The sequence below is a fragment of the Aphelocoma coerulescens genome, chromosome 11, assembly GCF_041296385.1.
Source record: "Aphelocoma coerulescens isolate FSJ_1873_10779 chromosome 11, UR_Acoe_1.0, whole genome shotgun sequence".
Taxonomy (NCBI): Eukaryota; Metazoa; Chordata; class Aves; order Passeriformes; family Corvidae; genus Aphelocoma; species Aphelocoma coerulescens.
Window position 1 is genome coordinate 8,047,365 of NC_091025.1, and position 15,432 is coordinate 8,062,796.

Genomic DNA, 15,432 nt, shown 5'->3' on the forward strand with positions numbered 1-15,432 from the left:
GTGAGCAACCCTTCTACCACAGATCAACAAGCAGCAAGTTGCCCATCAGCACTTACCCTCCTTCCTTGCTCCTCTGTGCGATACGCATGCCTGTACAAGCAGGAGAAAACAGCCCCTGGAGGCATCAGCTCACTGGTCTCATTCCAGCCATGGGTATGGCAGAGGCGGGAGGCATCTCCCTGACACTTGCGGTAAAGGACTGTGTCCAATCTGCAAACAGAGAAGTTATCACTGGCATTTCATTCAAGCCTGGAATGTTTTTCATATCCTGAAATGCTTTTGGGACAGAAAATCCACTTCAGGTTTCAGGCACCACCAGGACACCACTCAGCAGCAGTGTCTGACCAACTGAACCAACAGGTGGCAAAATGCCTGTCATTCAATTTGGAATCAACTCCCTAAAAAACACCAAAACCTTTAATTACAGATCAAATTTTCAACACTTCTTGAAGCACCTCCCATTTTCTTCTGCAGGATGCCAGCCATTTGGCTGACACATGAGGAAAAATCATCTCCTTGATGTCCTGAACCAGCAGAAAGGCAGGTACATACCACAGTTTGCTTGTGTAATATCTTACACATACTTTGTACTGCTGCCATTCTGAAACACCAATTCCATAAAAATCTAAGTTGGATTGATTCTGTCTGCCCTGGATTTGAGCCAGCTGAAAACTCAGTGTCCCCTGCTTGGCATCTAAGTGAAGATCTCTTAAGATGATGTCTAATTACATGAAAGTTGAGATATTACTGACTTTCCAAAATGGAATCTTCCTATTTATAAACACTATAGGAAACAAACATGAAGTGATTTCAGTGGACACAATTATATAGATAATGATAAAGATATCAACAAAACCCTTTCTATGCTGTGCATATGTCTGAGGCACATGGTCAGTACAACAGATTTATAAGCCAGTTCTGGCGAACAGTGGTTAAACAAAGATAAGCTAATGTTGCCCAGCCTGCACTATGAATTAGAATTATCCTTACTCCCAAGAAAATGCAAATACTCAGTCTTCCTTCTTCCAATCCCTTAAGTTTGACTCAAACAATTAATTACCTGCTGGAAACAGTACAGGCAGGAGACACAGCAGTGAAGACAAACAGGAAGGGGGGGAAAATTAAGTATTCTTGTCTGCCTATGGAGATAATTATTGAGACGACTAAATGTACAGCCAAAAAGCCTTAAACTCCCTGGTCCATGAAGCCCCATGTATTTTAAAAGCAGAAGGTTCACAGAGCACATCAGCTCTCAGCTGCTGGCAATGCTGTCCATAAATACATGACTTGTTATGAGTCAAGATTTTCTTAATGTTTGATTTGAACACTCCTTGCAGTAATCGAAGCCCAGGACTTCTTGCCTTACACTCTTTGTGGCCACTGAGAACAATTATTCAATTTCCTGCAGTAAGGCCATTTAATGTACTCTATTTCCTCACCTCTCAATCTTCTTTAGAAGACAAGCCAAACACTTATTCTTTCCTCACTGGTCACGTTTATCACATTTATTCTCTCCTCATCCTAACCAACACTGGCACAAGGGGCTTTGTATATATTTAAAACAAAGCACTGCCATCTCTGGATGAGAAAGATGGAAAAGTAGTGCTCTGAAGGGTATTATATCTGCTCTACAGGCTGTAATCACACCTAGAGAATTTGAAAAAAGGCAGAAATGGAGGCAGGAAGCTTCTCACACAGTGCATCTTGGTTATACTTAAAAACTTGGTTTCCTTAAGTTCCATATTGCAGCACTTAGAGCAGACACAACTGGCTGCCACCTGCAGAGAAAGAGACCTTCAACTTCAATATGGTCAGACAGAATTCTTTAATTAGATGCAATGAATTTTAGAGCTCAAACTTGAGCACTTTTTAAGGTTGCATCACTTCCGCAAGAGTACCTGATTTAAGTGGCATCACACCTTTTCTAAGCAGCTTTTGCTTTTAGTGTTCTACACAGGCATTAACACCCTACCAACCTGGCATACTTGAAGGTCCTCTTCTGAACCACCACAAGCTATACTGTTTTAAAAGGAACTGCTAATGCATACAAACACTTAATGCAAGTAACATCAAATAAAGATATATCTTGTTTTACAGTACTCACTTCCAGTCACGAGATATAAAATACTGGAGCTCCAGGAGCCTATGCTCACAGTCCTCTACCATTTTCTCAGTGTACAAGTGCTCCATCAGACAAGAAAGAATCCTGCAAACAGAAGAAAAAGCCAGGCCACAGACTGTTAAAATCATGCTAAGCTTCCCTGTAACAGCTGGTGTTGCCAAATCAGTCTTCCCAGTGAACCATAGATAAGATGCTCAAACTCAGTGAAGATCTTTCTCTTCCTTCAAAAAGGTTACATCTAAAACAAGTATATATCAGATTTGTACTCTCTCACGCTCCATTGTTTTAGTTATCTCAGCAAGTCTGATATACAACGAAATCGTAAGGAGTATTCCACAGAAAATCTGGCTCAGGGCAGAATATATTATCAGATCTGAAGACAAAGGAGACACCTGTCTCTGCCTTATGGATTTGCTTACCTGGCCTTTCCAGGCTTGTTACATTGTGATATTGCTTGAGATTTACATAGTTAGAGAAATTAGCACACCAAATGTTACAAACTTAGTCTAAGTGTCTGTGATAGCTCCATCCTTCACCAGTGCTAAACCAGTCCTCCTATGTACCCGGGCACGGCTTAGGCTTCTGAGTCGCCCCTCGACCCACCCTCTGAGTCTGCCTCTTTGGGGAACTCGATCCAAGGGAGGGGTCACATCAACACTCCTATAAAAATACTGGCCTGCTTGTACAGCAAGAACGGAGACAGCTCAGTTCAACCCTCTATGACTGGAGTCACTAGTCTGGACAGGTTTTAGTGTCTCTACTGGTCAGCCACACAACCTTCACAGATGCCTAACAGAAAAAAACCCATCAGTTCTGAGAGGGACCTACATGGGGTCTCCAGACCGTATGTGCTTGCAGGCTGTCTGTATCACCGACTCGCAGGCCTCGTTCAGCGCGCGGTCGATGCGATAGTCGGCACCGGGGTCCGTTTCCTGAATCAGGGTTTGAAGCTGGAAGAAAGGAATTGTGGATAGGAAAACAAATGTTAAAGACCTAAATGAGAGCACTTACAACCTCTCAGTGTGGCAATTCTAGGCCAGTAACAACATCACAATGCATGAACTCTGCTCTGCAGTGTTTTATTTTAAGAGCTTGTGCTGCCAACTCCAGCACTGCTGGACCCTAATTATCATTATGAAGGTATCCCAGGAACATTGTATGAGACCAGTCACACACTGAAGGTCAGCTGTAAACTTGGACTACTTATGTACCAATTTACAGACTAGAACAGGTAAAATCTGCATACTCTATTTGTGATCTGTCTTAAGCTTTGATGGTAGCCTCATTCCATAAGGCTGACGATATCAAACGCACAAATTTGTCGTATTTTTATGAATACTATTTACAACTGAAACCCAAATCAATGTTGAAAGATCATGTGCCTATCTACGAAGTCCAAACAAGTTTTTTAGTTGCCTGGAGAGTACAAGTTTTACTGAAACACAGGATAAAATGTCCTGTTCTGATGCCCCATGAAGTAACATTTCCTCAGGGATGCCTGCTCAAGCTTTTGGAAGTCAGGGTCTATAGTACACATTTTTTTAGTATGTGTATGTATGTGTGTGTCTAAGGTATAAAATAAATGCAGGACACCCTGTTTTAACTACTTAAGAGAAGTCATAGTGTAAATGAAAGATGAATATAAAAACTTTCCAAAGATTTAAAGACCGGGTGTGCCAACCCAAAGCTGATATCCCAGCACTCCCTTTATGACTTCTAAATACTTCAGTTGTCATAGGTAAATGGAGTATGAACAGTTCCATCAAATCTTTTCTTCTTGTGAAACAGCTGTTCTGACAAAAGCTGCAGAAAAACAATTCTCTCTTATTAGTAAGGAAACATCATTTAGCATATTTAGCACTATGTTACAAAATCAAATCCGGACACAGTAATTTGGGAGGTGTCTGCTGGGCCAGGGAAAGAGAATTTGGGTAAATCTCAATTCTGGGACAAAGGTAGCTTCTGGACCATAATTCAGCCAAGGATCTCCATGCCCCACTTCATTTTCCATCAAGCTGTGAATTTCCAAAGACTGATGGAAGGCAGACTGGTATCATCATTCGGTAGGCAAACATCTTCAGCTGACAAATTTGAAGGGAAAAAAAAAAAGAGAGGCTGCTGAGAAGGCAACTGCACACCAATATCAAATGGTCCGTATGCTCCTAACATCTTGACACTTAGTTAATGGTTTTAGTCATTGGCCCTCAGCCCAACTAAATCAAAAGCACAGTTACAATTTTATCCTCTACCTTTCAAAGTCTGCACCTAAACACCATCCAGGAAACTCCCAGGGGCAAAACCCTAACATCTCAAAACACAGGCAAGAAAAAAGCATCAGAGAACTGGAGAAAATACAAGCTAGCACAATTTATCCAATAGGAAACTTGCAGTCATGAGGACAGACCACAGATTGCCTGGGAGGAACACAGGATTTGCTGCGACTCGCTCTTAATTATGCCCAGCATCAGCTTCTAAGGGATGCAGGCAGCTGAAAAGGGCTGCCTATCAAAAATTCTTGGGATACTTTAATTAAAAAAAAAATAAATAAACATTTTATACAACTCTGAAAAGAGTCAAACAGAAGCCAATACAGTTCATAACAGAGTGGCACCTTAACTGGATGTGTTCTTTACAAACGTTTTAAGAGTCACTGCAAGAGGGAGAAGATTATTGTGGTTTTGCTGGTGCAGACACACAGCCTGCATGGATGGGGAATACTCTGCGTGTAAAGTGATGGGATTACTTCAAATTAGGTGACTTACATATCAAAAAGGTGGAATTTACTCCCTCAAGGACAAATCGGTGAATAGAACCTCAAACCCAACACTTTTTTTATACACACAGATTAAATAAACTGGCCAGAGCATTATATAGGCAGGATTCTTCCTCAGGTCTCAATTAATTGGTATTTCTGTTGCTATCAAGTGGAAGAGGGCAAAGCACACTGGGTACAACAGCTCAGAAGCACCTCCTTATCCTTCCACCCTGTTTTGGGCACTACTGCAGAATTCCCAATCTTAATTCTCAACCACATGCAAGATGTGCAGCACCAAGCCAGCTGCCCTGACTGCAGGGAAGAAGGAGTAATTTGGCAACAGTGATAAAAGTGAAGGTTGTATAGGATTTTCCTCCCTCACACAACAAACCCTCACAGCTGAAAAGCAGCTGGATAAACTTTACAATCCCCTGAACTTTTATCCTGGACATGGAACTAAATTAACAGTGAACTACCAATTTAACAGCTGTATTAGAAACTAGAGGCAAGAAATATATGCCCTTTTAGCAGGGATTGGAGTTTTAGATGCTCAAAGGTCTGAACAGAAAAAAAAAACCAGATAAGACCAGGGTAACACAGAAGCCACATATCTGAAAAACGATTTGCCAACAGCTCTAATATAAAATACTGCTTTCACCAAGCAACACCAGAGGTGCTATACACTGCCAGCACAGCTGGAGACCTTTGAACAGCTGATGCTCACAATTAAGTGACACTTAATCTCCTATCTGATGACCCACCACAGCACACATGTGTGTGCAGGATCCCTTATGTCCACAGCTGGGCACAATGAGGCTCAACACACATCCAGGGGTTCTCTTTCTAACTTAGGCCAAACCACTTACAGAAAGCCATTGTTCTCCACCATTCACAGAGCTTTAGAATTTTGGCAAGTTCACTGTTGAAACGAAGACAAAACCCCCGCACAGCTTTGACACTTGGGTCTAGATGTGCTTCTTGCACAACAGCAGTTAGGTGTGAGCACAGACTCTCACATGCAAGATGACTCTGGCTGAGGTGTCTCACAAGAAATGGAACTTCTCAGATTAAAATACTGGGGGTTTGAGAAGGTCTAAGAATGCATTTTGTTGACAGTTTTAAATACAAATAATCACTCATAATCCATCTGAAGGAAAGGGTACGAGTCAATGCTCTTGCCTTACAGGAAAATAAAATGGAGGTTCTTTGGTTGTGTTTTGTTGTTTTAGGATTCTTTAGGTTGTTTTTGGCAGATGGGAAAAAGTCTTCCTTTCATAAGACAAGCAGAATCAGAGCAAACCTTCACAGACAGGACAAGTAAGTAAAACCAGATCCAAATTAGATGTTTTCCCTTCCAATTGCCTCCAGCAAACTTTCTAGGCATGTGCGTCCAGTCAAAGAGCTTCTATAAGGAAGAATTTCAGGACAAGACCTATTGCTTTGAGTTAGCCAAGAAATCAAGGTGCTGTACTAGCATTACCTAATGATGCTGCTAAAAGCACAGGGATGTGAGTCTTTGACTCTATAGAAAAGACAACATCTGGAGATGGACCCAAAGAACCACAGCAAGCTCTGCTGGGACCACCCCAGAGCATCTGTGCTGCTCTCTGTTTCTGCAGGTGAAAATGTAGGAGTGCCACAGACAACAGCTCCACCATCAAGAGCCACAGCAGAACCATATGTCTAAGGTGCTCTCTAGGTACACAAAAAGAACTGAAATGGCTCCAGCTTACTCTAAAGGATGGATCTCTAACTTCCCTTCTTCAGGGCTTGCCATCTGGGCCAACCTCATGTGACAGGGAGTTGGAGTCTTTAGCACAAGTTGCCTAATATCTGGAAGACTTTCACACAATATTCTCTTCCTTGCAAAGGTAATGTGAAAGTAGGAAGCTCATTCTAACACAATAAATCAAAACACAACAAAGCCACTGACAACCCTTACCATTCAAATACAAAATATAAGAACGATAAATTATTTAGTATTTCAAAAGTTGTAGGCAGCTATGTAATAGCACCATGTCAGTCTTCAGAAACTCCGAACATTGAAATGTTTATTCTGTTCTTGCAATCATCTGTTTCCTTTTGCCCATTAAAAATCCAGACAAACTAAATGTAATTTATAAAATCAACACCTTATTTGCTTCTGCTGTCCTTTGCCCAGAGAACAAAACACATTTAACTTAAGGAAACTCATGGACAATCCTATTTACTATTGCATCAGCTCACTGCAAAAAAGCAGTATCTTAAGTATAAGAGAATTAAAAAAACCTCCAAATCTGCTCTAAATTTCTAAAGATATTTTCTCTGGAAGTCTGAAATCCTGTATCACTTTTGGGGGTCTCCTGTTTTGACTTACGACTTGTTCTGAACATGCACTTCATGATCTAAAAGTTATTCCCAAGATTAACTGATCTTATGAATATTTGCAAATAACAAAATTCTGAAGCAGCAGTTTCAATTTTGTATTTAAACAGAAACAAACACTCAGTTTCTCACAGAAAGGCTGCAGAGCATAAGTAATGCACTACAGATCCCCGCAGGAATGACTCAAACTGTACAGCTGCTGCACAAGTACACCTGGTATTTATGCAGAAAAGCTTCACCACAAAAGCACCCAATGCCTTACAAAAATTTAACAGGTATTAATTTATCTTTGATAATACACACAAACTGACATCATGTGAGGCTCAAGTTTTAAGCTACATTTACAACAGAAATATATAGAACAGTGGTTCTGTATATTAAAAGAAGTCAAGAGCATACATCTCCCCAAATTCCTACATCAGCACTAACACTCCTTTGCCATTTTTATCATTGATTTCACTTTCTTGGGGTCATGGGTCATTAAAACCAAGTATTAAGTACAAAAATGTAATTTTGTATTAAAAAGCACTAATGAGTTTGAACAAAAACTAAATTGTTTTCAATTTAAAGAAATGATAAGCAGGATGTATTTGGGCCAAAATGGAGTTTAAAAAAGGCAAAAGAAATATTCCATTTTACAGAGGTATTTTGGAGGAAAATAACATTTCCTTCACTGGCTGCAACTACATCAACCCACAGCAGTCTGCTGTACCTCCCTGTCCCTGAAGTTCTATTTCCATCATTAAAGCTGAATAAAATAGCAAAAATAAAACTGAGTGGGAAGGTGCTTTGAAAGGTTTTGTTCATTTCCAAGGACAGGGCACAGGGGGAAAAGTAAAGGAAGAAAAGGGAAGAGGGGAAAAGGGAAGGAAAAGAAGTATTTTAGAATTATAAAGAGCAAGTTTCCCTACATCTTGCACCCAAGGAGAGAACTCCATGACTTCAAAGCTGGTGAGGAAGAACTACAGAAGATCCAATACAAAACCCAGAGCACAACAATGCAAAATGTATTTTTGAGGGCAAAACCACCACCCTTACTGATGTGCTGCTAGACACTTCACAGCATGGCAATTACACAACTGCTTCCAGCATTCAGTGGCACCCAGCAGAGCCAGGCTGACTTCAGCAGAACCTCCATCGCAAGGCAAAACATTGACAGACAAATCAATGCTTCTACCAACTGAGCAAACTTAAGTGAAGTGATAGAAAAGCTCCTTACTGCCTGCTGACAATTGAGCCCGACGCTGCCCTTTTCGCCCCGGACTACTTTCATCAGGCAATGCAGGGTGCGACCTTTCCGATGGAGGCCGGAGCAGTGATGCTCGATCTCCCCTCGGCAGCTCAGGATGATTTCTGGGCTCAGTGAGAAGTCTTCCATCAGCATGCGCCGGTAATCCAGCATTTCACCCTGGCACTCACTGCTTACTTGTCGACCTGAGCCAAGAGAAGATGACGTGATTTAGTTTCAATGCCTAGCAGAGCCCTTCTTGACCTGTGCTACCAGCAAGTTGGAAGAGCAGAGACTATCAAGAGTCCATGCTCTGAACAACACCAGACGACAACAAATGTGCTGGAGCATTTGTGCTGGGGAATAAAACAGAGGTTATGGTAGCTCCTGTCATTTAAACAACCCTGTAAAATATAGCCAGTCTATGGATTTAACACAGTTTTTTAAAAAAGAATGCCTGAAAGATTAAGAGAATCTGATTTTGGATTTCACGTTGCAGGAGTTGCTTCTGACAAACAGCTGAAAGCACTCATGGATCTGCAGTTCTGTAGCACAAGTCAGCTTTTCCCCTTATGCTTAAGGGCTCCTTTTCCCACTAGAGTTCCACTTTGGTAGTTCACCAGCTTGGTGTGTAACAGAGAGGAATTTGGACAGCAGGTTAAACATTTTCTCCAAGGAAAGGGTTTTCTAGGGCAATAATACATAAATGCTCAGGAAGCCAAAAATCAGACTAAAATAAGAGTGTATACGGAGTGTCCAACAAACCACAGCAGCTGCATAGAAATCTTGCTGTAGTAAATGCTTAGATCTGCTATAAGCCTTCCTGCAGACCCCATCACAACCTATTCATATGTGCAAAACATCCCATGGAACAGAGGACACTCCAACAGGGGCTGCCAGGCATTGTAACACATGCACATGGAGCTGTGTGGAATAATTAGTGTTCCTCCTGGGCTATGCCTCATGCATGAGACACTGCAGAACCTGTTCCACCATGAAAATAAATAACTGAACAGCAGTTTTCTGCATGTAATTCAGGAAACCACCTGCCCTACTGCAGGGAGAAGTAAAAAAAAAAAAATCCCACAATTTTTCTACAAACAGGGTACATCATTTCCACATCAATCAGAAGCAATGAGTTATTCAAACTCACAAATGTAGAGACTGCTTATGGAATTATGGCAGCCTTCCCATCCCATGCCAGAGGCACTGCAGCATGCAGCCCTGCTGTTCACTCTGAAAACCACACAGCTGCATGCCAAGAGGAAAAACAAGCAGTTCTCCAGTGCAGATCTAGAGGATGCAACACGTTATTTCACATTACGGCAATTTCACAGAGAACCTTTAGCATGGTCCAGCTGCACTGAGCCTTCTAATGCCTTTGGAAACAGCAGCTGGTGTTAGGACACCTCCAGCTTACATTAACTTAAATGATCAAAAATAATATTCTCACACTTACCTTCCTTCTATATAGGGAAAAACCAGAGTCACAGAAATAAGGCACTTACCCAAGCTACTGAACTGCAAGAAAAAACATTATTTACAGCAGGCAGAGGACTGAGTATCCCTGGTTTTCCCTGAGTGAGGATAAACAGGTTCTCTATTCAGTGTTTTAACCTTGTAGCATATTTAATGCTTACTACACAATGGAGGAAAAGAGCTGCTTCAATTCACAGTGAATAGAAGGATTTGCAACTATACATCAGCAGTCCAAGTGGGATTTGCTATTTTGCATTTTAAACTTCTTGTCTGCACAAAAGGAGTTAGTGGCAAGAGGGGTTTACTCAGCTATTCTGATCATCAAAACAACAGTGATGAAAGCACCATGATGAGGAACTTTGTCTTTGAAACAAAGTTTGGAAAAAGGTTCTTGGAGAAGAGGACTTTAAATACACAAAGTTGAAGGTCCCTCATTTTAAAATCAAGGTGCCAGCAAGTTTTGAATTCCACTTACCTCTGTGCACAGCAGACTCTAAGCACATCAACAGATAGGAAAGCCGGGCTTCCCGAGAGCGGGGCAGGTTCTCCACATTACAGCGGTGTTTCTTCAGGTCACTCTTACAGGACTTGGCCAGCGAGTAACTGACTTTGTAGTCCTGGGCGATGAGCTTCTGGCGGGTTGTCAGCGCATCACGACACTGCAGGAGACACATTGGGATGGTGGAATGAGCTTCCGTGTGCTGGTGGCAGAGAGTTGGACCTGCTGCTGTCGCGTTTTCAAGTTGGATCTCAGGAAACAACCAATGCTTTTAAATTCATGTGTTTAAGCTGGGCTGCAGCTAAATTTCATTTGTCTCATAGAAAGCACACAGTTAACAATGCACACTGAGGTCAACAGATCAGGGGTTTCAAAGGGAGCAGCTCTCTGCAGAGCAGTTTTCAAAACTGCACATTCATCCAGCTTTTTGTGAAGAGCTACGGCTGAGAGCGTGACTCATTTGTGGTAACTAGGAGCAGTTGCTGACATTTACCCCAGCTGTGGTACATGCTCACCCCATGCCCTCAAGAAAGAACTTTTTCCAGTTGCATTTACAAAATAGTGCATTTCTTGGATTTGTTCTGCAACGCGCTGAGCAGATGACAGCAGATAAAACAGTCTAACTGTGGGAATTTCTAGCCATTTTCCACAACTGGTGAGGTTCATGAGGATGCACTGTGGCCAAACCCAAACCTAGCAGCTGCAAGAACAACCCTCCGAATTTCATCCAAAAAAGGGCCTGTAAAAACACTGCTACACTTCATAGCTTTTGGTTTACATTATGTGGAAATTAAATCTGAGGGCAGCAGATAACTCAGAATAGCTCAAGCAAATTTCCCCATTCCCAGCCCACTTGAAAGGAAGGAAAACAGTGAGTATGTAGGTAGGGAGAAGAGGGAACAATCTCGGCACAAGGAACAGAAAAGCCCTAGAACCCGCTCCCCACTTCCTTACATCAGGTTTTTGACTTCACTCCCTCCTTCCCACACCTACTTGAGGACCTGGAAAGCCCTACTCCAAGATATTCCGACACCCTCTTTCATGCTCCTGTGCAGTCTCAGACCCTGGGACTGGACAAATTTACAGCTCTGGACACAGGGAGGTACTGGCTTGCAGATACTTCATCACCTGAAGTAGGGAAAGGCTGGATACAGCCTGGGAACCAGTTTTGGATGACAAAAAGCGAGCCACCCACCAGCAGCTATTGCTGGCTACATGTGTATGCAGCAGCCGACGCCATCAGCACGGAGGGACTCTTTGCTGGGTAACAGTTTCTACAAAACCAGTGACTTTGCAGATGGTCCAACCTTGGCAGCTCCAAGAGTGAGAACTACATTTAGTGTTCCTTCTGCTCTGCAAACTGCGTCCTCAGAGCATCCACCCCTCTCTCCCTACGAAGTCATCTGCTGCAGCTTGGTCTAACCTCTCTACATCTTATTCATACCTCAGTCAGCTGATCATGGAAAACACCCTTCAAAAACTACCAGTGTCCCTGTGTAACTAAAAAGAAGTTAAGCAACAGCAGCAGCTCATTTCAGTAACATTCTTCTACAAAATGGAGCTTTGTTTCAAGCCCTCAGTGATCACTCATTCAGATTTGAATTTGTTAATTGGAACCAAGCTGTCAGACAGCTAATGCATTTAACAAAAAGGAAATCAGTCTGATCCCTCCAGCACTCTGAATCGGGCTCCTTCGGCAGATGATCTTTGAGGAGATCTTTACAGATATTCATATCCTTTCTGACATTATAATTCCATATAATCCCAAATACTATGATGCTGCTTCTAAAATCACTGAAGGCATTGCTGCCTTAACAAAGCACCTATGCCAACACCAACTGTTCACGACTAGCTTTCTGGAACAACTTTTTTTGCTGTTGTTGAAAACCACATCAAGAAAACCACAAAGAAAACTTCAGTCACTGAACTGTGCATCCTTCCCACAGAATGTGATGCTTGAAAACACAAGTGAAACAAACACAGCTTCGTTTTTGTTTCTAATCTGTACAATTAGAACAGCATTTATCCAAGGCTTACCTCAGCATGCTGTGACTGCTACTTTTAAACAGTCAATCACAATGCTACCACTTGAGCTCCATGTCTGCCTCCCCAAATTACTCACCCAAAAGCTTTGATTTATTTAAATCCTTTAAAGACTGAAGCGTGAAACACAAAAACATTAAAGTAAAAGCATTTGTTAAAGCAGACGATTATCTGGCTAGGAAGATGACAGATTTTCCTTAATACTGGAAAAGAATAATGCAGTCTGGACTGAGGAATGATCTGATGATTTCTGCAGTAAGGATTTGTCTCACCAGGATACGTACCTTTTCACTCATTGATTCTTCAAACTTGTGATTAAAGAGGCACTTGTATACTCGGCCTTCCCCAGCCTGAGTCTGTGAAGCAGAACAATAACATTTGCCATTAAAGTTAAGACTTGTGACACTTAACAAGCAGGCTAAACTACACCTGAAGAGAATTTTTTTAAGCTAATAATATATTTGAGTTAATACTTCAAATGACAGTGATAGCTTCTATGCAATAAAAATCCTTTAAATTTTATTGCATTTTTAAAAATCTCGTCATGTTCATCACCGTTTCAGTGTCACAACTCTCAGCTAATACAAGCTATTTGACACTGAACAGTGCAGCTCTTCACCTCATGCTCTAGGCATAGGAAGTGCTGCAAGTACAGTCAGACCAGGCTTACCTTGTGCAACAGCTCACAGCTGTAGAAAGGAGTGGTCACTCACCTCTGCCTTTGCTCCCCCACTCCCTGTCACACCAGCTATGACGCCCATTAAACCATTTATGCCAATTCAGTTCATTAATTCATTGGAAATACTGCGTGTTTGTTGGGTGAGTGAATTTAATACTGGAATTATTGCAAAATGACAGCTACAAGGTATCTGTTTCCAATATTATACAACATCACTCAGGCTCCAGTTTACACTTCCATTCCTTTTTCCAGAGAGGTTTTGGGGTTTTTTTAATGGATTACTGTAGAGAGAAGGGAAGAGAGAAGTACTCACATTTTCACAGAATCGTTCTCTGTCATCTCGGCATGCAAAGTACAGATGCCGGTCCAGGTGGAAGTCATCAGAAGAGAGTTCAGCTACACGAAGAATTGCCTTCTTACACTGATCAGAAACCTGGATTCGAGGATCAGTTTCCTCTGCCTCTTTTACCAGGCCTTTTTCCAGGCATGCCACCACCTCTCCTTGCGAGTGAGCATCCTATAGGAGAACAAGACATCTGTAACCAAGCTTTTACATAATCAAGCGATCTGTGATTCTGGCTAAGTACCACATTAATTAAGCAACGAACTGTCTACATATAGACTTCCCAACATTTAGCCTAAACCACATTTAGGTTCAGAGGAGGCAACAATTAAGACCTGTACTGACCACACTTCATACATCACCATCCCACTGACAGTCACCATGAAATCCCTCCCTCCAATGCTCTGGGCTTGTTTTAATGTGACTTAATGAGATTATCACTACTTAGTCACACTGCTCAGAGCAGTTTACCAAAACAGCCAAATTATCTTTAATCTGACACAGCTTTTTGGCACCATGGCAACAGCAAGGAACAGCATCACATTAGGAAGATACTTGGAGAGAGAAAAATCATAGTTTTGCCATGCCTTCAGTTTGGGTGGTGAAAATTCATGATGCAAAAAAGGCCACAAAGGAGCTTTGACTAATGTAGGCTTCTCAATGCTAATTCCCTTACCAAGAGAATAAAAAATTGCAAAGCATTCAAGAGTAGACAGAGGTCTCGGACAAAGCAGTTCTGGCCCAGTGCTGTGCACCACATCCACTGTTCCGCAGGCCTGGAGACAACCCTGGACTGTGAGCAGCAACTGCCACTGAACACAGAGAGCCTGTGCTTTGTGTGAAAGCCTGGAAGAGGCAGGACAAAGCTCAGCAAAGCTCCACTTAGTTTCCTATATCCTCTTTATGTGCTTAAAAAGAGAACCATGCCCCCTCTCTATCTCTGTAGAAGGTCTGGGTCCCCAAATGGACTCTACTGGTATAGACTTCTCAAGGCTGCTGCAAGGTTTTCATGTGAAGGCCACCTTAATTTATGCTGCTCTGCTGCAAAAGGATATTGCCACTAAACTTAGGCTGTCTGAGTATGCAACAAGGCATGCACGTTCACATTCAGCTGAATCACCCAGCCTGGCATTTGCAGTCACCATTTAGGAGCCATTCCTTCAGCTTGCTCTGTCAAGCAGATCATCCACTGCTGTTACAGCAGCCTGAGTAAGAGAGCAGTCTCCATAAAACATGTCCATGACTACTCAAAGCCATGCAACTCTCCCAAATCTTTTTCTTCTGATGTGTCTCCTTACACAGGCAGCCTTTGATTCCTGTCTTAATTCTGCTACACTTGGAGCACAGGCAGAATTTGGTTGATTACTTGTTAACTTGTAAACACAACCCAGAAATATCATCAGTTTAAAAAGGCTAAAAAGTTTTCCCTTACCAAAAAAAAAAAAAACAAAAAAAACCAAAAGAAAGCAGAAAACCCAAAACCCACACTCCCCAAAATTTCTTATTTTGGTTTGCTCCTTTCTTTGAGTGAGAACTGGCCAATTCCATATGCTGAGTAGGTATCTTTGAAGAAATATAATTATACATCAACAGTCCCTTTAGGACTGAACCTCAAATCTGGATTCTGAGGAATACTACTTAGAAGTATGTTTGCCACATCACTTAAAATTGCCATTTATCCATAACCACATCAAACACAAACACTGTTCTGCAAACCCTCATGGTCAGTCACAGGTAGCAATTACAGCTGAGATGTCAAGTGTGAATGATTGAAAACAACCATTTTAAGCTCCTCTGGCACATTTTTGCTCCTGCCTAAGTGAAGTTGCAGCCGGGAGGCAAGGCAGACCGAGGTTATTTTCACTCACCTGCAGCTTTCCTTTGCAAGCCAGCAAGGAGGGCACAAGACAAGTTTTTCCT

At 41.9% G+C, this 15,432-nt stretch overlaps 1 protein-coding gene across 1 annotated transcript in view; it reads right to left on the minus strand.

Moving 5' to 3' along the window:
• GLG1 (golgi glycoprotein 1) overlaps window positions 1-15,432 on the minus strand; it is an 84,204-nt gene that overhangs the window by 19,074 nt on the left and 49,698 nt on the right. The window contains exons 5-11 of the mRNA XM_069026458.1: window positions 13,483-13,686; window positions 12,775-12,846; window positions 10,424-10,607; window positions 8,461-8,675; window positions 2,951-3,072; window positions 2,105-2,206; window positions 57-210 (exon numbers count right to left, since the gene is read on the minus strand). Of these exons, the coding sequence (XP_068882559.1) occupies window positions 57-210; window positions 2,105-2,206; window positions 2,951-3,072; window positions 8,461-8,675; window positions 10,424-10,607; window positions 12,775-12,846; window positions 13,483-13,686 (1,053 nt within the window). The remainder of the gene's footprint in view (window positions 1-56; window positions 211-2,104; window positions 2,207-2,950; window positions 3,073-8,460; window positions 8,676-10,423; window positions 10,608-12,774; window positions 12,847-13,482; window positions 13,687-15,432) is intronic.